This window comes from Eubalaena glacialis, chromosome 4 (assembly GCF_028564815.1).
Source record: "Eubalaena glacialis isolate mEubGla1 chromosome 4, mEubGla1.1.hap2.+ XY, whole genome shotgun sequence".
Taxonomy (NCBI): Eukaryota; Metazoa; Chordata; class Mammalia; order Artiodactyla; family Balaenidae; genus Eubalaena; species Eubalaena glacialis.
This window is the reverse complement of record NC_083719.1, coordinates 30,635,008-30,661,797: the sequence shown is the minus strand read 5'-3', so window position 1 is coordinate 30,661,797 and position 26,790 is coordinate 30,635,008. Positions and strand designations below refer to the sequence as shown.

General features: G+C 39.8%; 1 protein-coding gene across 1 annotated transcript in view; it reads left to right on the top strand.

Annotated features, from left to right (window-relative positions):
- The window catches only part of CPLANE1 (ciliogenesis and planar polarity effector complex subunit 1), a 130,444-nt gene extending 106,590 nt beyond the window's left edge, over positions 1-23,854 (top strand). Inside the window, exons 50-54 of the mRNA XM_061189194.1 lie at positions 296-463; positions 1,505-1,632; positions 4,878-4,967; positions 22,778-22,950; positions 23,471-23,854. Coding sequence (XP_061045177.1) covers positions 296-463; positions 1,505-1,632; positions 4,878-4,967; positions 22,778-22,950; positions 23,471-23,644 — 733 coding nt within the window. The 3' untranslated portion in view covers positions 23,645-23,854. The remainder of the gene's footprint in view (positions 1-295; positions 464-1,504; positions 1,633-4,877; positions 4,968-22,777; positions 22,951-23,470) is intronic.
- The last annotated feature ends 2,936 nt before the right edge of the window (positions 23,855-26,790 follow it).

Sequence of the window (26,790 nt, the reverse complement as noted above, 5' to 3'; positions counted from 1 at the left end):
TTTGGAATTTGCTTTCAAATATTATTTATTCCATTCAATTTTTATACCTTATTTCTGCTATTCCCCTCCCTCTCCCAATCCAGATATGTATGTGCATTTTGAAAATACCCCAAAGGCCATAACTACAGATGCCTTTAATAATACCTCCTAATGGTTTTCAGAAATCTGAAATTTGAATTTGTGTTGAAATGCATTGAAGAAAATAAATGCTAGGTGGTCTTTGAACACTATGTTCCCTCTAGAAATATGAACTGAAAGTGACTCTTTTACTAAATGTTTAATTCTTTCTCTAAAGATTGCTACTCTCTAACCACTATAGTCGTCGAATCTCACAAGCATACAGTCTGATGAATGAACTGTTATCTGAATCAGTACAGCTTCCAGCAACTGCACAGAAACCATTGCCTAACAAACCCAGACCTGCTCAAATTCCCAGAAGGCAACGCTCCCTTTCTCCAAGAGGGTAAGACAAGGTTTGGCACGTCATTTGGCAAGATTATGTCAAGCGTGATAAGTGTGAAGCGCTGTTGTGACTCACGTTCAGTGGACTTGTTCTGAATTATGATAATAAAGTGAAGGGGAAAATGGTGCCATAATTATGAGGTCTTCATTAGTTTTAATCACCAAGGAAAAAGACAAAAATGGCATTAAATCTCTAATTAAGATATAACAAAGCACTTCTGTATGCCTAATACAATTTTTATATCCATTCAATCCTGTTTTCTTCTTTTCTGTAGTTTTTGTTAATAATTCCTTCTGTAATTTGCCTCCTAACTGCTCCCCTGTTTCTCTACTTGGCTCCATTCTTGTAGAAACAGTCATCACCAGCTTACCACTTCTTCCTCTTCTTCCCACCCAGTTATTGCTGATTCAATTGTAGATACTGTTATATGTTTCTTCTTAAATTAATGACCTGCATTAGGTTTGGATATTAGTTCATTAGGCAAGAATTAATTAAACATAGATACTAAAGAAAAGTACCCAAGTGTAAAGTTTCTTATATATGGCAAACAAACACAGAATTATATTTGTTAATGACCCATAAGGAGGAAATGAACTGCCAGTATAGTGTTGTTAAAAATTACCACCTTTGACAAAATAATTGATTAGGATTGTAAACATAATCACGTAACTTAAGAGCCTAGAGGAAATGCTACCCGACACAAAGCTAGACGTAATCAGATTACTTGTGTGTGTGTCATTTGGGGTGTAATCAAAAGAGCAGAGACTCTCCTTGAATATTTCCTAGAATAATGCATGGTATTTAATACATAAATAACTGCCAAATGTATAGAGCATTTGAAATGGATAGAGAGATAAAAACAATTTCTTTGGAAAAAAATGAGTGAAGTTTGAGATATGAGGAGAATTATACACTAAATGCATCACTGAGGTACAAAATGAATGTATTAATCTGAGCTGGAATTTACATCTTTTGAAATATTGTAGTTTATCACTGATAGAAGATTCTAGGAATATAATAACTGTGTAATTTCTACTTTAGAGAGAATCGACATGATCACAATTTTCCAATACATAGACCTGGAAAAGTCAGATATATATCCATCAAACCAAGTTATACCCAAAAGGGGAGACCTTTGGGGCAAACTCAAGGCTCACCTTGGCCATGTGGTAAGACTGAAAACTTTTTTTTTTATCTTGTGTAATTTGGACCTATTCTTTCTTGTCTCCAAAGTTGTGTTTTCATTAGTAAAAGTTGTAAATCTTAGTGAAAAGCAGTTTCCATTTCAGCAGAATGCAAGGGATTGATAAAGAGTTAGCGGTACTGGGATTTTGTTCTATTGCTTTGAAATGAGAAGACCCTAGGGATCTTTTTAAACTAATGGCCTTTTTGTAATAGAATTTGAACAGTCAATTCTGTGTGATATGACTTATTTGGGAATCTATTTCTTTTGTGTGGCTAAAGATGTAGGCATTTTTACAAATCAAGTTCTGATAGATTTCAGGATGGATATATCATAGAGTAGGAATAGAACAGGCGCAGGTTGAAATAATATCATTTTTACCCTTTTTGAATATTCTTTTCCACATTTGAAGATATAGTATGTTATTCATTACTAGCCTTCCTTTAGTTTATTTTGTCATATTTGGGTTTTGATTACTAAAGTAAAACATACTTATTTGTTTAAAAGTGTATAATCATAGTTAACATGTAGTATACATATATACAGCTAAGAATGTATAATAATAACTAATGTGCCAGGTTCCATTTAAGCACTTGAATTACAACTCTGTGAGAAAGGTACTATTATGTTCCCATTTTAAACAAGAGAAGGCCAAGGCAGAGAAAGTTGAAATAACTGCCTAAGATCAGATATCTAGGAAGTGGTAGAGTCTAGATTTAAACCCAGTCTGGGTCTAGCGCCTCCACACCTAGAACCTGAACTTTAGTATGCACATTAACTGAGAAAATTGAAGTATCCATATATTGCAGTCTTTTTGATGAAACTTTATAGTTTGGTTAACTCTTGCTTTTGATTGATGAATTACAATAAGAAAACACTGTTCTTTTTTAAACTAGAATTTCAAAATAGTAACCATTAAAAAATTTTTTTTAAGTTTTATTTTATACCTGATACATTTACCAAAATTAAATAAAAGAAATATCCAAAATTGGAAAAGATTTTAAACTTGAATCATGGTTTCTTAATGTCAGATGGAAAAGTCTTGGATTATGTGGAAATATGTCTTTTCCTTGGACCTGCCCAATGTCAGGCCTGTATTGTTACCTTGCACTTGGCCGGGCTGAGGCCTTGGCCCTCTGTGATCCCCTTACCTGTCCTTGCTGAGCTGTGCTGGATGAGGTGCTGCTGCTGCCCAGGGACTCAGAAGTCCTCAGTGACCCGTACCCCACACAGATGAGTCCAGACCCTCTCCCTGGCCTTTAAGGTGTCCTCCCCTTCTGCCTCCTTTCCGCATATAATCCGGATGATCCATAGCACTTGCAGGCTTGTTTTCCAGACACATGCTGTGTGTTCCCATTCCTGCCTTGAAAATTTCCCTTATACCTTAAATGCCTCCCCTCCGTGTCTTGGAAGACATCCCTAATTTTAATTCTTTAGCTCTTCCAACCCAGTGTAATAAATTTTAACATCCATATTTTCATTTTTAAACTGGCTAATACTTAACTTGCATGGTAGTTGTGAATATTAGAGACAAATAGTAGCATTGGTAACTAATATAGTTATTTTTTTTGTCCTCTAAACCCTCAGTCACGTGTTTCTGCCCCTCTTGAGGCACTACTGCAACAGGTCTTATGTTGTAGTTACTTATAAACTTGGTTTTGTCCCAGGATAGACTAAATGTTTGAGGGTAGCAACACTCCCTACATCTTGTATTACCGCTTCACATTGAACAAATGAAATAATTGAATAACTGGATAAATGGGAAAAAAAGGCTGTTTAGCTTTTTTGCTTAAAAATAGCTATTTATAAACTAATTATTGTTCAAGAATATTACTGGGCAGGTATTGTAGTGTTTATACTGTGTCATAGAACACCATATGCCTAACTATTATCTGAGCTGACCTGTCACTCAGCTTCCTGGACCTCTAAGGCAAAGGTAGGACAGGCAATTTGAGGGAGTGTGAACACACTGACCTCCCTGACTGCCTCTGCCACATCCAGAACCCAGCCATTCCCCTGACAACATCCAGGGGCAGTGGGAGAAACCGGGCTCTTCCAGTCAGTGATACAGACAACATGAGCCCGCTGGGGCAAGTTCAGTTGTTGCACAGGTGGGAAGTGAGGATCCATCAAGATTTTAAAATTCCCTGCAGTTCTTCTGTAAAAGAAGTTTTCCTGAAAATTCTTTGAGTTTGACTATATGTTACTGTCTTTTATTTATTTATTTATTAAATTAAATTAATTAATTTATTTATTTTTGGCTGCGTTGGGTCTTCATTGCTACACATGGGCTTTCTCTAGTTGCAGTGAGCAGGGGCTACTCTTCGTTGCGGTGCACAGACTTCTCATTGCGGTGGCTTCTCTTGTTGCGGAGCACGGGCTCTAGGCGCGCAGGCTCAGTAGTTGTGGCTCGCGGGCTCCAGAGCACAGGCTCAGTAGTTGTGGCGCACGGGCTTAGTTGCTCCGCGGCATGTGGGATCTTCCCGGACCAGGGTTCGAACCCATGTCCCCTGCATTGGCAGGCGGATTCTTAACCACTGTGCCACCAGGGAAGTCCCAACTATCTGTCTTCTATAAAGCAGTATACAGTTTTTGCCTAACTTCTTCAGCCCCGCGTGCAAACTGTTAAATTTAAGGGTTTTCTTTCTTTTTTTTTTTTTTTTGCTTGTTTTGTGTTTAATTCTGTCAAAAACAATATATGAGGACTATATAATAAGTATCTGAGAGGCATTATAAGCATAAACAATAGGTCTAGCCTTTGAAATCATCCAGGCCTAGGTTCATAGCCCAGCTCTGCCGCTTACTTTGTGCTCTCAGATATGTTTTTTAAATCCTACCACATAGAGCTGTTGAGGATCATAAGTAAAACATTTTGCATAACATAAACAGTAAATGGTTGCTACTAATCCTGGAATTTAATTTAGTTGATCATTCTCTTCGCATTTTGTCTAGGTGTTTACTGGAAATAGGCTTATACGCCTGGCTTTTCCAGTTGCCAGAGATGTTGTCAGGGCACATTTGCCATATGAGAAAGGTCCGTGGTCGTGCTATAAGGATACCAAGTCTCAAAGTAGACTTTCCCTTCCTTCATCTGCATTTTTGTTTTGCTTTCTTGGTTCAAATCAACCACCATTTATTGGGCCCCTACTAAGCAGAAGATTTCTGTCCTCAAAGAACTTACAACATGAAAGGTGCATATGGAAGGCTAAAGAAGTTCGCCTGTCTTTATAGGAACTGCTACTTTTACCATACAGAGGAAAGCTGGTGAAGCCAAAGTGGCAGTAAGAAAGGCTGTGCAGTCTCCAGTTACCATCCGAAAAGGTATGGGATAAAGATTAGAAAGTTCTTGAGCTTAATACTAAAAATTTTTAAATCATAAATCACTCTTAGAAATGTCAGATACGGATTTCAGTATGAAGAGTGTGGCTAGGTGGTGGTAATGGGCTTAATAAGCACAGTGCTGAACATAAAAACAAGTACTCAGGAAGGTGCTGTTATCACATAGCCATAGAGCACACAGACCCATAAGTTTGGCCCAAGTAGCTCTGCTCTGATGGAGAGAGAGGGAAATTATACATCATTATCTCAGTCCCCAACATCTCCCTGAGCCCACCCCTCAACTGCTGTTACTCTCCACAATTTAAAAAACAGTTTCACACTCATCCTCCTATTAGCTGTCTGTAACAACCCTGGTAGATAGTCAGGGCAACTCTTATCCCCATCTTACAGCTGAGGAAGCTGAGGTGTAGAGAAGCCAAGTGGCCTGCTCAAATCCCCTTAGAACAATAGAAAGAACAGCTAGCAGTTATAGAGAACTTACTTGATGCCAAGCATTGTATTAACATCTTATGTGCATGATCTCATTTAATCCAGTGAGGTATCTGTGGAATTAAAGAACTAAATTTGATGGGAATAATGATGAAAACACTAATTCATATATACCATAAAAATGATGAGAGGTGTGAATTAATCTGTTCCTGTTATTATGCCTCTCTCCACTGCTGTCTCCTTTCTTTGCAGATTCTTCTTTCAGTTTACATCACATCTCTCTTCAGCTGTGTCTAATCTGCTATTTAACTCATTTATCAAGCTTTAATGTCGATGGCTATACCTTCTAGAAATTCTACTTGGTCCTTTCCATACTTTCCCCCATTGTATGCATTAAAACCCAAGCCTCCAGTTACTGGGATTAATTTGAGTCCTAGAAGCATCATTTCCTGTGCTTTTAATTTTATAATCCCAGGCTAGTTGTTTTCTTTCAAAGTCTCTCATTTTAATCTTTTGTTAAGATGTTTTCTAATTTAGAATACCCCATAGCTTTTTATTCTTTTGTAAGCAAATATGGAGCAATGTTTATTTTAACAGATAAAATGCCCCAAAATACAATGTTACCCCTAAAAATAACTGAAATTATATGTACCTTTGTATTGTATTATGAAGCCTCCAGAGACTCAGGGTTTTGTGTTCTTTTTAAAAAAATTTTATTTATTTATTTATTTATTTATGGCTGTGTTGGGTCTTCATTTCTGTGCAAGGGCTTTCTCTGTTTGCGGCAAGCGGGGGCCACTCTTCATCGCGGTGCGCGGGCCTCTCACTATCGCAGCCTCTCTTGTTGCGGAGTACACGCTCCAGACGCGCAAGCTCCGTAGTTGTGGCTCACGGGCCTAGTTGTTCCGCGGTATGTGGAATCTTCCCAGACCAGGGCTCGAACCCGTGTCCCCTGCATTGGCAGGCAGATTCTCAATCACTGCACCACCAGGGAAGCCCGGGTTTTGTGTTCTTGAAGTGAGTTATGACCTAGCATTAGGCCTTGCCTATATAAAGGCAGAGAGACATATTTCTTTCATTGTCCAGGGTCCAGCCTCTGAGAGTATGACTCCAGGTTTCTAGCTTGGGTGTTTGTCTAGACTGTGGCCTAATAATTGACACAGGTTGGGCAAGAGGAGGAGCAGGGTTTTCTTCTAGGGGAGGTGGAACTAATGGATTCAGGTTTACTGTTCAGTTTCAGATTCCTCAGGCAAGACTCTATAGAGTTTTTTGGCAATAAAGAAACTGAGAGGTGGCATTCACTCTCCTACAGAGGAAGATGCTACTTTAGGGGAAGCTGGTGCACTTGCCCACTAGTTTCCACTGCGGGGTTTCTTCTTGATATATCACTTACTTTTGACCTTAGAAAGCTTTCCCTGGCCATGTTGGGGTAGGAACACCCCACCTGGAGAAGCTTTGCACATGCTCCGTTTCACAGAATTTTTTTCATATTGTATTTTTATCTCACAATTGGATATCCCAAATAAATCTAGAGAAATGCACTTTGATCTGAAGCGAAGGAAATTACAAAGCCATCCCTGTGTAAAGCAAGGTGAGAGAAAGCCAGTGATAGCCTCTCAAGGTTTGTAGATACCCCATAGGTAAAGGTTTACCCTAAAATGTAGGCTTATTAACCTTAGTATCAGCCAACTTGGTGATGATCTGTCATTCTTTCTAGATGGCAGTAATTATGTTCATTTGACAAAACAAGAGTAGCAAAGATTAGATACCAAATTAATTGCAGTGGAGATAGGGGTGGGATTAGTTAATGGTCACAATCTTTGCTAATCTCTTATCATACCTGGAAGACTCAAAGGAACAACTTCAGCACCCCGCCTCCGTTGTTTCCATCTACTCTGGAGGGACAGCCTACCCTTGTAGTTACAGTACTGCTTAACTACCTGTTGGTTTCTCTTTTTTTTATCCTCAGTCTCAACCTTTTCTGTTTTACCAGCTGTTTGTTTTTTTTTTTTAATACAGTGTGTTCACATGTGCATTCTGATTGTGCATTCATAGATATTTTTTTCTTTCACAGTTTTTCAAAACTTGTTCCTTAGTAATATTTACTGAAATAATTATTTTAATATGAAACTTTCAGTCACACCCCAAAATACTCAGTGGTGTCTTTAAATAGCAGAAAAAAAAGCCCCTTTTCAACTAGAGCACAGTCCTCACATTGGATTCTAAAGTGGTGACCACAGGTGCTACAGAATGATGTTAACCTTATTTCTGTTTCAGACCCTTGGGGCTAATCAAAAGAAGAATCCCTAAGCCCTCTTGTACTGCCATCCTTCTCCCTGTAATCCAAGAAGCAAGCTATTGGAAAGCTGCTGCCTTGGGGATCCAGATAAATAGACCTGTTTCTCACTTACAGATGTGAAGATTATCCAAAAGAGCTCTCTAAGTACTATTCTTCCCTCACCCAAAAGAACAGAAAGTTAACATATTAGCTCAGGTTCTGGGCATAGATCATCTCTCTCATCTTGGGCAAATTACATAACCTCTCTAAGCCTCACCTTCCTCATTTGCAAAATGGGGATAGTAACTCTTTCCCCACAGGACTTTCATGAAGAGTATTTATTCTGCAGCAGTCTGCTGAGCTCCTGCTACTTACCAGGCACTGTTAGTCAGGAACAACACAGACGGTAGCACAAAAATAAGATATGGGAGACCTTGAAGGTCTCTTTGAGAAGGTGTCATTGGAGTGAAGATGCTGAATGTTGAAAAGGGGGTTGTCATGTAACAATAAGGAAGAACAGTTCCAGGCGGAGAGAAGAGCAAGTTCAAAGCCCTGCTACAGAGGCAATCTTGATAGATTGCCTGGATTGGATTTTACTCTGCATCCAGTGGGACTCTATTGGAGGGAATTAAGCAGGGAGATAATATAATTTACATTTTAGAACATGTGGGAGAAAAAGAACAGAAGGCAGCAGACAAGCACAGAGATATTCCTTGGACTGGGGTTATAATAATAAAAATGGGGAGAAGTCATTCGATTTGGAATATAGAGAATTTCCTGGAATAGGGCAGAAATTAACAGTTTGATTTTGGACATGTTAAGATTGGGATGTTTATTGCACATCCAAGGCAAGGTGTCAAGAAGGCCGTTTGCACTATGAAGCTAGAGATACAGGTTTGAGAGTTGTCAGCATGTAGGTATTTCCAGCCATGGAACTAGATGAGGTCAGCGAGGGAGGATGTAGATGTGTAAGAAGACCAATGACCAGGTCCTGGGGCTCTCTGGTAATTCAACGGACTGAATGTAGGTAGCGTGCATAGCCCATAGTAAATGCCAAAATGTGTACTGCTGTTATTTGGGGGTGGGGGGGTGCTTATTTCTTGGAGGTCTCCTTAGCACATGAGGTTGGTAGAGAGACGAAAGACCAGGTGGCCCAAACCTTAGCACTCTGTTACCTCTTCTTCCCCTCTTCAAGGAGCCACAGGCCTGCTTGTTGGGACCTGAGTTTACTTCCCATCGTATACCCCACATATACACCCATCTCGGGTGTTTCTTCAGGTCACCCGGTAGGGGTAGAATGTGCTGTAATACTGGCTTTGGAACATGAAGTGTGTTAGGTGGGGCCAGCTCCTCCAGGCCTCGTGCAGAGAAGCGCTGTCGATGGGCCGATGCGCTAAGCTGCCTGTGGGCGTGAGCTGGGATGAATGTTTCTTTTCAGCAAATACTGATATTCAGTAAGGAGGAAGGGGGCCATAATGTGTGGCTACTGCACTTACCTTGATGCCTGTGCCCAAAGGTGGATTGTAGCTGTGAAGCGCGAGTGACGATGCCGAGAACATCACTCCTGTGAAGCTTCCACAAGATTTTCCATAAGAGAGAGGCAAGGAAGGCCCAGCTCTCTGAGTTCATCCAGCTTTTAACTTGGAACTTCTCCAGAGTTCCATTTTTTTTTCTGTGGCCTCTCCTCCCTGGACTCTCTTGTCCTAGAGGTTACTGTTGCTTTTTTTGTTTTGTTTTGTTTTTCTTTTTTATTAGTTATCTATTTTATACATATTAGTGTATATATGTCAATCCCAATCTCCCAATTCATCCCACCACCCCACCCCTGCTTTCTCCCCTTGGTGTCCATACGTTTGTTCTCTACATCTGTGTCTCTATTTCTGCCTTGCAAACCAGTTCACCTGTACCATTTTTCAAGATTCCACATATATGTGTTAATATACGATATTTATTTTTCTCTTTCTGACTTACTTCCTTCTGTATGACAGTCTCTTGGTCCATCCACGTCTCTACAAATGACCGAATTTCGTTCCTTTTTATGGCTGAGTAACATTCCATTGTATATATGTACCACATCTTCTTTATCTATTCATCTGACAATGGGCATTTAGGTTGCTTCCATGACCTGGCTATTGTAAATAGCGCTGCAGTGAACATTGGGGTGCATGTGTCTTTTTGAATTATGGTTTTCTCTGGGTATATGCCCAGTAGTGGGATTGCTGGGTCATATAGTAATTCTATATTTAGTTTTTTAAGGAACCTCCATACTCTTCTCCATAGTGGCTGTATCAATTTACATTCCCACCAACAGTGCAAGAGGGTTCCCTTTTCTCCACACCCTCTCTAGCATTTGTTGTTTGTAGATTTTCTGATGATGCCCATTCTAACTGGTGTGAGGTGATACCTCACTGTAGTTTTGATTTGCATTTCTCTAATAATTAGTGATGTTGAGCAGCTTTTCATGTGCTTCTTGGCCATCTGTATGTCTTCTTTGGAGAAATGTCTATTTAGGTCTTCTGCCCATTTTTGATTGGGTTGTTTGTTTTTTTAGTATTGATCTCCATGAGCTGTTTATATATTTTGGAGATTAATCCTTTGTCCACTGATTTGTTTGCAAATGTTTTCTCCCATTTTGAGGGTTGTCTTTTGTCTTGTTTGTAGTTTTGTAGTTTCCTTTGCTATACAAAAGCTTTTAAGTTTCATTAAGTTTCATTAGGTCCCATTTGTTTACTTTTGTTTTTATTTCCATTACTGTAGGATGTGGGTCAAAAAAGATCTTGCTGTGATTTATGTCAAAGAGTGTTCTTCCTGTGTTTTCCTCTGAGAGCTTTATAGTGTCCGGTCTTACATTTAGGTCTTTAATCCATTTTGAGTTTATTTTTGTGTATGGTGTTAGAGAGTGTTCTAATTTCATTCTTTTACATGTAGCTGTCCCGTTTTCCCAGCACCACTTATTGAAGAGACTGTCTTTTCTCCATTGTATATCCTTGCCTCCTTTGTCATAGATTAGTTGACCATAGGTGCGTGGGTTTATCTCTGGGCTTTCTATCCTGTTCCATTGATCTATATTTCTGTTTTTGTGCTAGTACCATACTTGTCTTGATTACTGTAGTTTTGCAGTAGAGTCTGAAGTCAAGGAGTCTCATTCTTCCAGCTCCGTTTTCTTCCCTCAAGATTGCTTTGGCTATTCGGGGTCTTTTGTGTCTCCATACATATTTTAAGATTTTTTGTTCTAGTTCTGTAAAAAAAATGCCATTGGTAATTTGATAGGGATTGCATTGAATCTGTAGATTGCTTTAGGTAGTATAGTCATTTTCACAACACTGATTCTTCCAATCCAAGAACATGGTATATCTCTCCATCTGTTTGTGTCATCTTTGATTTCTTTCATCAGTGTCTTATAGTTTTCTGAGTACAGGTCTTTGACCTCCTTAGGTAGGTTTATTCCTAGGTATTTTATTCCTTTTGTTGCAGTGGTGAATGGGATTGTTTCCTTGATTTCTCTTTCTGATCTTTCATTGTTAGTGTATAGGAATGCCAGAGATTTCTGTGCATTAATTTTGTATCCTGCAACTTTACCAAATTCATTGATTAGCTCTAGTAGTTTTGTGGTGGCATCTTTAGGATTTTCTATGTGTAGTATCATGTCATCTGCAAACAGTGACAGTTTTACTTCTTCTTTTCCAATTTGTATTCCCTTTATTTCTTTTTCTTCTCTGATTGCCGTGGCTAGGACTTCCAAAACTGTTGAATAAGAGTGGCGAGAGTGGACATCCTTGTCTTCTTCCTGATCTTAGAGGAAATGCTTTCAGTTTTTCACCATTGAGAATGATATTTGCTGTGGGTTTGTCATATATGGCCTTTATTATGTTGAGGTAGGTTCCCTCTATGCCCACTTTCTGGAGAGTTTTTATCATAAAAGGGTGTTGCATTTTGTCAAAAGTTTTTCTGCATCTATTGAGATGATCATATGCTTTTTATTCTTTAATTTGTTAATATGGTGTATCACATTGATTGATTTGAAGAATCCTTGCATCCCTGGGATAAATCCCACCTGATTATGGTGTATGATCCTTTTAATGTGTTGTTGGATTCTGTTTGCTAGTACTTTGTTGAGGATTTGTGCATCTCCATTCTGCAATGATATTGGTCAGTAATTTTCTTTTTTTGTGATATGTTTGTCTGGTTTTGGTATCAGGGTGATGGTAGCCTCATAGAACGAGTTTGGGAATGTTCCTTCCTCTGCAATTTTTTGGAAGAGTTTGAGAAAGATGGGTGTTAGCTCTTGTTTAAATGTTTGATAGAATTCACCTGTGAAGCCATCTGGTCCTGGACTTTTTTTGTTGGAAGATTTTTAATCACAGTTTCAATTTCATTAATTGTGATTGGTCTGTTCATATTTTCTATTTCTTCCTGGTTCAGTCTTGTAAGATTATACCTTTATAAGAATTTGTCCATTTCCTCTAGGTTGTCCATTTTATTGGCATAGAGTTGCTTGTAGTAGTCTTTTATGATGCTTTGTGTTTCTGTGGTGTCCATTGTAACTTCTCCTTTTTCATTTCTAATTTTATTGATTTGAGTCCTTTCCCTCTTTTCCTTGGTGACTCTGGCTAAAGGTTTATCAATTTTGTTTACCTTCTCAAAGAACCAGCTTTTAGTTTTATTGATCTTTGCTATTGTTTTCTTTGTTTCTATTTCGTTTATTTCTGCTCCTGATCTTTATGATTTCTTTCCTTCCACTAACTTTGGGTTTTGTTTGTTCTTCTTTTTCTAGTTCCTTTAGGTGTAAGGTTAGATTGTTTACTTGAGATTTTCTTGTTTCTTGAGGTAGGATTGTATTGCTATAAACTTCCTTCTTAGAACTTTGCCTTTGCTGCATCCCATATGTTTTGGATCATCGTGTTTTCGTTGTCATTTGTCTCTAGGTATTTTTTGATTTCCTCTTTGATTTCTTCACTGATCTCTTGGTTATTTAGTAACGTATTGTTTAGCCTCCATGTGTTGGTGTTTTTTACGTTTTTCCACTGTAATTTATTTCTAATCTCATAGCGTTGTGGTTGGAAAAGATGCTTGATATGATTTCAGTTTTCTTAAATTTACCAAGGCTTGATTTGTGACCCAAAATGTGGTCGATCCTGTAGAATGTTCCGTGTGCACTTGAGAAGAAAGTGTAGGGACTTCCGTGGTGGCACAGTGGTTAAGAATCCGCCTGCCAATGCAGTGGACACGGTTCGATCCCTGGTCCAGGAAGATCCCACATGCCACAGAGCAACTAAGCCCGTGCGCCACAACTACTGAGCCTGTGCGCTAGAGCCCGCAAGCCTCAACTGCTGAAGCCCATGTTTCACACCTACTGAAGCCCATGTGCCTAGAGGCCGTGCTCTGCAACAAAGAGAAGCCACTGCAGTGAGAAGCCTGTGCACCTCAACGAGGAGTAGCCCCTGCTCTCTGCAACTAGACAAAGCCTGCGCGCAGCAACGAAGACCCAACACAGCCAAAAATAAAAAATAAATAAATAAATTTATAAAAGATAAAAAAACGAAAGTGTAATCTGCTGTTTTCGGATGGAATGTCCTATAAGTATCAATTAAATCTGTCTGGTCTATTGTGGCATTTAAAGCTTGTGTTTCCTTATTAATTTCCTATCTGGATGATCTGTCCATTGGTGTCAGTGAGGTGTTAAAGTCCCCCACTATTACTGTTACTGTCAATTTCCTCATTTATAGCTGTTAGCATTTGCCTTATGTATTGAGGTGCTCCTATGTTGGGTGCACATATATTTATAATTGTATATCTTCTTCCTGGATTGATCCCTTGACCATTATGTAGTGTCCTTCCTTGTCTCTTGTACCATTCTTTATTTTAAAGTCTATTTTATCTGATATGAGTATTGCTACTCCAGCTTTCTTTTGATTTCCATTTGCATGGAATATCTTTTTCCATCCCCTCACTTTCAGTCTGTATGTGTCCCTAGGTCTGAAGTGGGTCTCTTGTAGACAGCATATATATGGGTCTTGTTTTTGTATCCATTCAGTGAGCCTGTGTCTTCTGGTTGGAGCATTTAATCCATTCACCTTTAAGGTAATTATCGATATGTTTGTTCCTAATACCATTTTCTTAATTGTTTTGGGTTTGTTTTTGTAGGTCCTTTTCTTGTCTTGTGTTTACCACTTAAGAGACGTTCCTTTAGCATTTGTTGTAGAGCTGGTTTGGTGGTGCTGAATTCTCTTAGCTTTTGCTTGTCTGTAAAGCTTTTGATTTCTCCCTCAAATCTGAATGAGATCCTTGACGGGTAGAGTAATCTTGGTTGTAGGTTCTTCCCTTTCATCACTTTAAATATATCGTGCCACTCCCTTCTGGCTTGTAGAGTTTCTGCTGAGAAATCAGCTGTTAACCTTATGGGAGTACCCTTGTATGTTATTTGTCATTTTTCCCTTTTTGCTTTTAATAATTTTTCTTTGTCTCTAATTATTGTCAATTTGATTACTGTGTGTCTTGACGTGTTTCTCCTTGGGTTTATCCTGCCTGGGACTCTCTGCACTTCCTGGACTTGAGTGGCTATTTCCTTTCCCATGTTAGGGAACTGTTTGACTAATCTCTTCAAATATTTTCTCTGGTCCTTTCTCTCTCTCTTCTCCTTCTGGGACCCCTATAATGCAAATGTTGGTTAGTTTAATGTTGTCCCAGAGGTCTCTTAGGCTGTTTTTATCTCTTTTCATTCTTTTTTCTGTTCCACCACATTGAATTCCACCATTCTGTCTTCCAGGTCACTTATCCATTCTTCTGCGTCAGTTATTCTGCTATTGATTCCTTCTAGTATATTTTCATTTCAGTTATTGTATTGTTCATCTCTGTTTGTTTGTTCTTTAGTTCTTCTAGGTGTTTGTTCTTTAATTCTTCTAGGTCTTTGTTAAACATTTCTTGCATCTTCTCGACCTTTGCCTCCATTCTTTTTCCAAGGTCCTGGATAATCTTCACTATCATTATTCTGAATTCTTTTTCTGGAAGGTGGCCTATCTCCACTTCATTTAGTTCTTTTTCTGGTGTTTTATCTTGTTCCTTCATCTGATACATAGTCCTCTGCCTTTTCATTTTGTCTAACTTTCTGTGAATGTGGTTTTCATTCCACAGGCTGTGGGGGTTGTAGTTCTTTTTGCTTCTGCTGTCTGCCCTCTGGTGGATGAGGCTATCTAAGAGGCTTGTGCAAATTTCCTGATGGGAGGGACTGGTGGTGGGTAGAGCTGGGTGTTGATCTGTTGGGCAGAGATCAGTAAAACTTTAATATGCTTGTCTGCTGATGGGTGGGGCTGAGTTCTCTCCCTGTTGCTTGGCCTGAGGTGACCCAGCACTGGAGCCTACAGACTCTTTAATGGGGCTAATGGCGGACTCCAGGAGGGCTCATGCCAAGGAGTACTTCCCAGAACTTCTGCTGCCAGTGTCCTTGTCCCCGTGGTGAGCCACAGCTGTCCCCCGCCTCTGCAGGAGACCCTCCAACACTAGCAGGTAGGTCTGATTCAGTCTCCTAGGGGGTCACTGCTCCTTCCCCCTGGGTCCTGGTGCGCACATTACTTTGTGCCCTCCAGGAGTAGAGTCTCTGTTTCCCCCAGTTCTTTTGAAGTCCTGGAATCAAATCCCGCTAGACTTCAAAGTCGATTCTCTGGGAATTCCTCCTCCTGTTGCCAGACCCCCAGGTTGGGAAGACTGACGTGGGGCTCAGAACCTTCACTCCAGTGGGTGGACTTCTGTGGTATAATTGTTCTCCAGTTTGTGAGCTGCCCACCCAGTGGTTATGGGATTTGATTTTATTGTGATTGCACCTCTCCTACCGTCTCATTGCACCTTCTCCTTTGTCTTTGGATGTGGGGGATCTATCTTTTTTGGTGAGTTCCAGTGTCTTCCTGTCGATGATTGTTCAGCAGTTAGTTGTGATTCCGGTGCCCTCGCAAGAGGGAATGAGCACATGTCCTTCTACTCCACCATCTCGAACCAATCTCGGTTACCATTACTTTTAAAATCAAAAGAGGTGGCCAGAGGAGATGGAGTCAAGATGGCAGAGAAGAACGTGAGCTCACCTCTTCTTAGGAAAACATCAAACTAACAACTGCTGAACGACCATAGACAACAAAAAAAAAACCCACTGGAACCTACCATAAAGGATATCCTACATCCAAAGAAGCCACAGTGAGACAGTAGGAGGGGCACAATTGCAATAAAATCAAATCCCACAAAATTTGGGTGACCCACAAAATGGAAAATAATTATACCACAGAAGCTCTCCCACAACAGTGAAAGTTCTGAGCCCCACGTTAGGCTCCCTGGCCTGGGGGTCTGGCAACCGGAGTAGGAGCCCCCAGAGAATCTGGCTTTGAAGGCTAGTGGGGTTTGATCACAGGAATTCCACAGGACTGGGAGAAACAGAAACTCCTCTATTGGAGGGTACACACAAGGTCTTGTGCGCACCAGGACCCAGGGAAAAAAGCAGTGACCTCAAAAGAGCCTGGGCCAGATCTACCTGCTCGTATTGGAGTGTCTCCTGCAGAGGTGGTGGTGGGGCAGCTGTGGCTCAGTGCAGTGACAAGACACAGTGGTGGTACTGGGGAGTACTCTTTGGTGTGAGCACTCCTGGAGGCTGCCATTTTGTCACCAAGACCTTGCCCCACCCAACAACCTGTAGGCTCCAGTGCTGGGACGCCTCAGGCCAAACAATCAACAGGGATGGACACAGCCCCACCCCACCCATTAGCAGACAGGCTGCTTAAAGTCTTCCTGAGCACATGGCTACCCACTAAACACACCCCTTGACACGGCCCTGCCCACCAGAGGGACAAGACCCAGCTCCACCCACCAGTGGTCAGGAACCAGTCCCCCTCACCAGGAAGCCTGCACAAGCCTCTTTGCATCACCCACCAGGGGGCAGACAGCAGAAGCAAGAACTACAACCCTGCAGCCTGCAGAACGGAAACCATATCGCAGAAAGTTAGACAAAATGAGACAGCAGAGGAATATGTCCCAGATGAAGGAACAAAATAAAACCCCAGAAGAACAACTAAGTGAAGTGGAGACAGGCAATCTACATGAGAAAGAATTCAGAGTAATGATGGAAAAGATTATCCAAGTTCTTGGAAAAAGAATGGAGGCACAGATCGAGAAGTTACAAGAAATGTTTGTTTAACAAAGAAAGACCTAGAATAACTAAAGAACAAGCAGAGGTGAACAGTACAATAACTGAAATGAAAAATACACTGGAAGGAATCAGTAGCAGAATAACTGAGACAGAAGAATGGACAAGTGAGCCGGAAGACAGAATGGTGGAAATCACTGCTGCAGAACAGAATAAAGAAAAAGGAATGTAAAGAAATGATGAGAGCCTAAGAGACCTTTGGGACAACATTAAATGCACCAACATTCGCATTATATGGGTCCCAGAAGGAGGAGAGGGAGAGAAAGGACCTGAGAAAATATTTGAAGAGATAATAGCTGAAAACTTCCCTAACATGGGAAAGGAAACAGTCATACAAGTCCAAGGAAGCCCAGAGAGTCCCAGGCAGGATAAACCCAAGGAGGAACATGCTAAGACACATAGTAATCAAATTGACAAAACTTAAAGACAAAGAAAAAATATTAAATCAACAAGGGAAAAGCAACAAATAACATACAAGGGAATTCCCAAAAGGCTTTCAGCTGATTCCTCAGCAGAAAGTATGCAGGCCAGAAGGGGGTTGCACGATATATTTAAAGTGATGATGAAAGGGAAGAGCCTTCAACCAAGAACACTCTACCCAGCAAGGCTCTCACTCAGATTCGATGGAGAAATCAAAAGCTTTACAGACAAGCAAAAGCTAAGAGAATTCAGCGCTACCAGACCAACTTTGCAACGAATGCTAAAGGAACTTCTCTAGGTGGAAAAGAAAAGGCCACAAATAGAAACAAGAAAATTATGAATAGAAATGCTCACCAGTAAAGGCAAACATACAGTAAAGGTAGGAAGTCAACCACACACAAGTATGATATCAAAACCAGCAATCGTGAGGAGAGTACAAATGGAGGATATTGGAAATGAATTTGAAATTAAACGACCATCAAGTTAAAACTATCCTGTTTATGTAGACTGCTGTATCAAAACCTCTTGGTAACCGCAAACCAAAAATCTACAATAGATGATATACAAAAAAGAAAAAAGGAATCCAAACACAACATGAAAGGTAGGTAGTCATCAAATCAAAAGAGAAGAGAACAAATGAGTACGCGAAGAAAAAAGACCTACAAAAACAAATCCAAACCAATTAACAAAATGGCAACAAGAACATACATATCAATAATTACCTTAAACATAAATGGATTAAATGCTCCAACCAAAAGATATAGACTGGCTGAATAGATACAAAAACAAGACCTATACATGTGCTGTCTACAAGAGATGCACTTCAGATCTAGGGACACATACAGACTGAAAGTGAGGGGATGGAAAAAGGTATTACAGGCAAATGGAAATCAAAAGAAAGCTGGAGTAGCAATACTCATATAAGACAAAATTGACTTTAAAATAAAGACTGTTTCAAGAGACAAAGAAGGACACTACATAATGATCAAGGGATCAATCCAGGAAGAAGATAAAACGATCTTATAAATATATGCACCCAGCATAGAAGCACCTCAGTATATAAGGCAAATGCTAACAGCCATAAAAAGAGAAATCAACAGTAACACAATAATAGTGTGGGACTTTTAACACCCCACTTTCATCAATGGACAGATCATCCAGACCTAAAATTAATAGGGAAACAGAGGCCTTAAATGACACATTAGACCAGATGGACGTAATTGATGATATTTATAGAGCATTCCATCCAGTAGCAGCAGAATACACATTCTTCTCAAGTGCACATGAAACATTCTCTAGGATTGGTCACATGCTGGGCCACAAAGCGAGCCTCGGTAAATTTAAGAAAACTGAAATCATGTCAACCATCTTTTCTGACCCCAACCCTATGAGAGTAGAATCAACTACAAGAAAAAAAAAACACAAACATGTGGAAGCTAAACAATATAATAGTAAACAACATGGATCACTGAAGAAATCAAAGAGGAAATCAAAAAATACCTGGAGACAAATGACAGTGAAAGCACAATGATCCAAAACCTATGGGACACAGTTCTGAGAGGGAAGTTTATAGCAATACAATCTTGCCTCAGGAACAAGAAAAATGTCAAGTAAACAACCTAACCTTACACCTAAAGCAACTAGAGAAAGAAGAACAAACAAAACCCAAAGTTAGTAGAAAGAAAGAAATCATAAAAATCAGAGCAGAAATAAATAGAAACAAAGAAAACAATAGCAAAGATCAATGAAACCAAAAGCTTGTTCTTTGAGAAGATAAACAAAATTGATAAACCTTTAGCCAGACTCATCAAGAAAAAAAGAGGGCTCAAATCAATAAAATTAGAAATGAAAAAGAAGTTACAGCAGACACCACAGAAATACAGAGGGACTACTACAAGCAATTCTATGCCAATAAAATGCACAACCTGGAAAAAATGGACAAATTCTTAGAAAGGTACAATCTCCCAAAACTGAACCAGGAAGAAATGGAAATATGAACACCGAAATACAAGCACCGAAATTGAAACAGCAAATACAAGCACTGAAATTGAAACAGCAATTTAAAAACTTCCAACACACAAAAGTCCAGGACCAAATGTTTTCACAGGTGAATTCTATCAAACAATCAGAGAAGAGTTAACACCTGTCCTTCTGAAACTATTCCAAAAAATTGCAGATGAAGGAATACTCCCAAACTGATTCTATGAGGCCAGTGTCACCCTGATACCAAAACTAGACAAAGATACCACTCACACACAGAACGAAAATTACAGGCCAATATCACTGATGAATATAGACGCAAAAATCCTGAACAGAATACTAGCAAACGAAATCCAGGGACTTCCCTGGTGATCCAGTGGTTAAGAATCCGCCTTCCAGTGCAGGGGACGCAGGTTCAATCCCTGGTCAGGGAACTAAGATCTCACATGCCACAGGGCAAGTAAGCCCACTCATTGCGACTACTGAGCCCGTATGCTCTAGAGCCCACATTCCACTAGAGAGCCCTGTGCCACCACTACCGAGTCCTTGCACTCTAGAGCCCGCGCGCCACAACTAGAGAGCCTGCGCCCTGCAACTTCTGAGCCTGCACGTTCCGGGCCCATATACTGCAACTAGTGAGCCCGTGCACCACAGCTACTGAGCCAACACGCTTTGGAGTCCATGCACCACAACTGGAGAGAAGCCTGCACACCACAACGAGGAGCCCACACACCACAAAGAAAGATCCCGCATGCTGCAGTGAAGATTCCGCCTGCCGCAGCTAAGACCTAATGTAGCCAAATAAAACAAAAAACAAACGAAAAACCTCAAATCCAACAGTACATTAAAAGGATCATACACCATGGTCAAGTGGGATTTAGTCGAAAGATGCAAGGATTTTTCAGTATCTGCAAATCAGTGTGCTACACCATATCAACAAATTGAAGAGTAAAAACTATATGATCATCTCAATAGATGCAGAAAAAGCTTTTGACAAAATTCAACACCCATTTATGATAAAAACTCTCCAGAAAGTGGGCATTGAGGGAACATACCTCAACATAATAAAGGCCATATATGACAAACCCACAGCTAACATCACACAAAATGGTGAAAAGCTGAAAGCATTCCCTCTAAGATCAGGAACAAGACAAGGATGTCCACTCTCACCACTTTTATTCAACATAGTTTTGGAAGTTCTAGCAATCAGAGAAGAAAAAGAAAAGGAATGCAAATTGGAAAAGAAAAGTGTCACTGTTCTCAGATGACATGATACTATACATACCAAATCCTAAAGATGCTACCAGGAAACTACTAGAGCTCATCAATGAATTTGGTAAAGCTGCAGGATACAAAATTAATGCACAGAAATCTCTGGCATTCCTATACACTAGCAATGAAAAATCAGAAACAGAAATCAAGGAAACAATCCCATTTACCATCGCATCAAAAAGAATAAAATACCTAGGAATAAACCTACTTGTGGAGGCAAAAAGATCTGTACTATGAAAACTATAAGATGCTGATGAAAGGAAAGCAAAGATGATGCAAATAGATGGAAAGATATACCATGTTCTTGGATTGGAAGAATCAATATTGTCAAAATGACTGTACTACCCAAGACAATCTACAGATTCAATGCAATCCCTATCAAATTACCAATGGCATTTTTCACAGAACTAGAACAGAAAATTTTACAATTTGTTTGGAAACACAAAAATGACCCCAAATAGCCAAAGCAATCTTGAGAAAGCAAAACAGAGTTGGAGGAATCAGGCTCCCCGACTTCAGACTAAACTACAAAGCTACAGTAATCAAAACAGTATGGTACTGGCACAAAAACAGAAATATAGATCATTGGAACAGTATAGAAAATCCAGAGATAAACCCACACACCTGTGGTCAATTAATCTATGACAAAGGAGGCAAGACTATACAGTGGAGAAAAGACAATCTCTTCAATAAATGATGCTGGGAAAACTGGACAGCTACATGTAAAAAAATGAAATTAGAACACTCCCTAACACCATACACAAAAATAAACTCAAAATGGATTAAAGACCTAAATTAAGACCAGACACTATAAAACTCTTAGAGGAAAACATAGGCAGAACACTCTTTGAGATAAATCACAGCAATATCTTTTTTGATCCGTCTCCTAGAGTAATGGAAATAAAAACAAAAATAAACCAATGGGACCTCATTAAACTCAAAAACTTGCACAGCAAAAGAAACCATAAACAAAACCAAAAGACAACCCACAGAATGGGAGAAAATTTTTGCAAACAATGTGACCAACAAGGGATTAATCTCCAAAATTTACAAACAGCTTATGCAGCTCATCAGTATCAAAAAAAAAAAACCCCAATCAAAAAGTGGGCAGAAGACCTAAATAGACATTCCTCCAAAGAAGATATACAGATGGCCAAGAGGCACATGAAAAGATGCTCAACATTGCTAATTACTAGAAAATTGCAAATCAAAACTACAATGAGATATCACCTCACACCAGTGAAAATGGCCATTGTCAAAAAGTCTGCAAACAATAAATGCTGGAGAGGGTGTGGAGAAAAGGAATGTTGGTGGGATTGTAAATTCGTATAGCCACTATGGAGAACGGTATGGAGGTTACTAAAAAATCTAAAAATAGAGCTACGATATGATCCAGCAATCCCACTCCTGGGCATATATCTGGAGAAAACCATGGTTTGAAAGGATACGTGTACCACAGTGTTCACTGCAGTGCTATTTACAATAGCCAAGACATGGAAGCAACCTAAATGTCCATCAACAGAAGAACGGATAAAGAAGATGTGGTACATGTATACAATGGAACATTACTCAGACATTAAAAAGAATAAAATAATGCCATTTGCAGCAACATGGATGGACCTGGAGATTATCATACTGAGCAAAGTACATCAGACAGAGAAAGACAAATATCATATGATAGCGCTTATATGTGGAATCTAAAAAAAATGATACAAATGAACTTACTTACAAAACAGACTCATGGACTTATAGAGCATGAGTCTTACCAGGGGAGAAGGGTGGGGGGAGGGATAGATTGGAAGTTTGGGATTGACGTATACACGCTTGCTATATTTAAAACAGATAACCAACAAGGACCTACTATAGCACAGGGAACTCTGCTGAATATTCTGTAATAACCTAAATGGGAAAAGAACTTGAAAAAGAATAGATACATGTATATGTATAACTGAATCGCACTTTACACCTGAAACACAACATTTTTAATCAGCTGTACTCCAATATAAAATAAAAAGTAAAACAAAACAAAAGAGGTGGCCAGAATTCAATTTCCTTCTCTCACACAGACAGAACAGGAATTGCTAGAACCCTAAAGCCAACCATATCCAGACCTTGTGATTTAAATATTAGGTAAGGTGTGACTGCCTTGGGTTTGATGATCAAAGTCACTGTAAGTAACAAACTTATAAATGAATCAGTCCTAATGTATGCATTGTTCTTTTCCCTTGAAAGGGTCTAATGCTCCCTGTCTGCGGTGTACAAAATATCACACAAGTGCTGGTCTTGCACCTCAAACCAAGGAGGTATGTTTAGAGTATGAGAGAGAGGAGACTGTGGTGAGCCCCTGGATGGTACCTTCAGACATCCGTGCGATTCTCTCTGAGAGTCACAGTTCCCTTCTACAGGTACACGTTGTTCCGGGTTCCAGTTTGCCTAGTGATTCCTTGTGTTCTTTAGGGGTTTTTGTTATTTATTTATTTATTTAGTGGGATGTAGACATACTGAAAGATTATTAGGTCAGTTTGAAGTAGTGATTCAAAGCATCTACACTTTTGGCTTAGTACTCCAGCATTTATCATTCAGAATTTTCCTTGACTGTGTATTTTCTTTTTAACCTAAAAAAAAAAAGACTCAAAAAACAAGACACAACAACAAAAATGTAAGAACAGATCATTGTACTATAGATATAAAAATCTATTCTGTCCACTCTTCAGACCTGGTGCCAGCATCTTGTTGTGTCAAGTGGTGTTCATTCAGCCCACTGCCAGTCCAGATGTGTTGGGCAACCACAGCCCTGGTTCCCTTCATATTTCCTTCAGGGTTTGGTGGATGAGCAGCTCCAGAATCTTTGGAAAATTTAGTTCATGTTCCATTTATTTTTTCTCAGGCTAGGACCACAACTTACTGTCTTTCTCAATTTGATAGGACTCATCACCAACTGAAGAAAAGCCAGAGCCTCTTTTTGGGGTGTGTGGCACAGATGGCTTGTCTGAGAGCACGGGCAGCACCCTCAGCAAGCTTGACTGGGATGCCATTGAAGATATGGTGGCCAGTGTGGAGGACAAGAGCCCGTCTGTCCACTGGGCCCTGGACCTGTAAGACCTGCATGTCACTCTGCTTCCACGCAAAGGCGAGCAACTCAGCGTTGTAGTTCTGAAAGATTTGTGGGTTTAAGGGAGAGAAGCAATGAAGGAAGCAATGTGAATTTACCACCTGCAGGCATATTATTACCTGGATTAGACATTTTAAGAGGAAAAATAAACATTTCTCAATAAGTTTGCCTTCAAGGGAAAGGGGTTAACTATAGATGTGTTATATGTTTTTGCATTTGACTTATTATCCTTAGGTATAATTTTTTAAATGATGAAATAAACAGTACCTTTCAAGCCAAGCTTGTATAATATTTAAGCTTCTTTCGATAAAATCTTCTGTCTTGCCTCATCCTTTACCCCCTGAGTTTTGAGAAACAACCTTAGCTGGGTAAACCTGATAGGAAAAAAAAATTCTTTCACTGAGGTGAAGAAAATCACACTCTCACCAGAGACGCTCAATAATGAACTCCATTTTAAAAGATATCCTAAAATTGTGTAGGGCTTGGCTGAGGAGTGAAAAGGAACCAGCCACCTTCCACTAATCCTGAACTCCTAAATAAAACATGTTCCACGTGGGCCAGGTCTTCTGTCCTCTGCCCTGTATCGTGAAAAGCCTTGGAGGAAGAAAAAGAGTTGGATGCTTTGGGTGTCTTGCAGAGTCTGGGCACTGCTACTACCCTGCACTTTGATCTCTGCCTTGTCAGCTCAGTGGGACCACTGTTGTCTGCTTGGACATAGCTCGTTATGCTGGAGTCGGGATAATACCCTTAAAGCAGAGAGCCAAGCATTTATGAGACTTACCTCGTGAGCTTCCCTTCCCTCGGGGATCACCGTCTCGCACTGCATGCTGCTGTCCCGTGTCTAAAAGCAGTTGCTTCACATGTTTTGTCCAATTTTATGGTTAAGGCATGCAGGCTAGTCACGTGCCAGTTACTCTGTCATAGCTGCAAGTGGAAGTCTTTTCTTGGTCTCAGTCAATTTTACACCCATACAGCAAACCTGAAAATAAGGACTGGAGGAGGGTAGAGCATGTCAGCAGAAGACTGATGGTCCTAGGCAGTCTCCAGCCTCTAGCTTGAATATGTTCTCTTAGTCTTCAAAAAACTGCAGTATGACAGTTTTGTAGTGTGCCTGACACAGGAAACATCCTTACAAGGAAGGGTCTAGACTGCATACCTTCCAAACAAACAAGGGTTAAAAGAAGCAGTTTCCATATCTAGATTTCAAGCACTTACCATGCTTGGGAATACCTCCAGTTATCAAAAGGATTCCCCAATTTCTCAAAACAATATTATTTTGCTCACATTTTTATTAGAAAATATCTTATACAGCATTTAGTATCATGTATATCTAAACTAAAGCCACATCTGAGTGTCCTGTTCTTTATTCTGGCTGAGTTTGGAATCTGTTAGCAAAGGAAGCTCAAACACAAAGCTGCTGCCAAGAAATTATATCCATGGACCTGGCTTAAAAACACCAACTTCAGCCTTTCTTTCTTTCCTACTTCAGCTCCTACTGTTTCTAGCCTATAGTATATGCTCAAGTGTTTGTTTGATGAATTCACGAAAAGCCATTATAGCTTATACCTTTTTCTGTTTCTCAACAATTCAAATAATTATGTACCATGCTTTGTGTCCTGTTAGCTTTTCTATAAGAAATCAAACCTTGGACCTTACTGAGGAAATCTGAGAGGAATTTGGCAGAAGTCACATTGGTAGCCCTCCAGAACTCGTTTCCTTTAAGCATTGCTTATACCCTGACCCTTCATGTGTGTTCAGCATTTGGACTGTGACTCTGTGTCATTAAGGTGACCCTAGTGGAAACTAATGCTTTCATTTTTTCATACAAATACTGAATCTGGGGAACATCTGAGAGGAAAGAATCCTTGTTAGTTAAGGTTGGTGTGTAGGTTAGGAATGAATCTATATATATGGGGCCTAGGGCCAACTTCCATGGCAGGAGTTGCCTAGTTGAAGGGAAAAATTTTATGTAGGATTTTTTAAAAACTGATACTAATTTAAAAAGTATTTAAAATATATTCAAAGTCAGTAAAGGTAAAAACAAGCTAATTAAAATAACCAGCATTAAGAATTTTAAAATGGTAAAATATTTTACCGTTTGATAAATTATTTTTATTCCTTCTAAGACCTAAGTGAGAGGATAATAAAAGAATTTTTAAATGTATAAATCAACACAAACGAAGAGAATTGGAGAGGAGATGTCACCGGAGGGGAGAAGTCACAGGAGGTGTAAGAGGGTGAGGAAGCCATAATAGAATTTGTGCAGAAAAGGATAGTGATGAACAGTGAATTTAAGACACAGAGCTGACAAGCACAAAAAGGGACCCAGTGAGACAATCATGGTGTAAGTCTTAGAACAGTTGGAACTCCTCATCTCTGTATCCCTTGTGCAAAGAGCTCCCAGTAGCTATGCCCGAGGCAGGAGTCCAACTTCCCACCTGATTACCTTAGAGCAGAGATCAGCAAATCTGGCCTGCTTTCTGTTCTTGTAAATAAAGTTTTACTGAAAGACAACCTGCCCATCCATTCCCATGATATCTACGCTGCTTTTGCTCGTCAGTGGCAGAGTTGCATAGTTGCTACACAGACCATGTGACTTGCAAAGCCTAAAATACTTATTTTCTGACTCTTTAGAGAAAAAGTTTGCCAACCACTGCTCTAGAGTGGAGCTCACCAGATGAAATCCACCTATAAACGTTCAGAGCTTCAATAAAGAGCTTCAATAAACTTTCTAGTACCTTGCTCAAAAACCTGAATGGACAGTTAGGCATCACTTGACACAAAGAGAAAGCCCTTTTCATGAAAGGGAGAGTCAAAATTAAATGAGCAAAATAACAGACAAAAAGATCATGCAAGAAATAGAACAAGTGGTTTTTTAAAGCTAACAAATTGGAAGGCTCAGGCAATGACAGAGGAAGCCCTATTCTCACATTTCTGTTAATAAAGAAGACATATTTCTTATTGGTGAGTGGCAAGAGTTCAACATCAATTGATTCCCATTTTAAAAACGAGTATACATGCATTCACCAAGTATATGTGTGGTCTCTTTGTCCCTACTTCTGGCTTTTGACGAGTGAGGGGCAGCTACTTCAGGAAGCTAAGTAGATTATATGTTTGCTTTGCAGAGCACTCC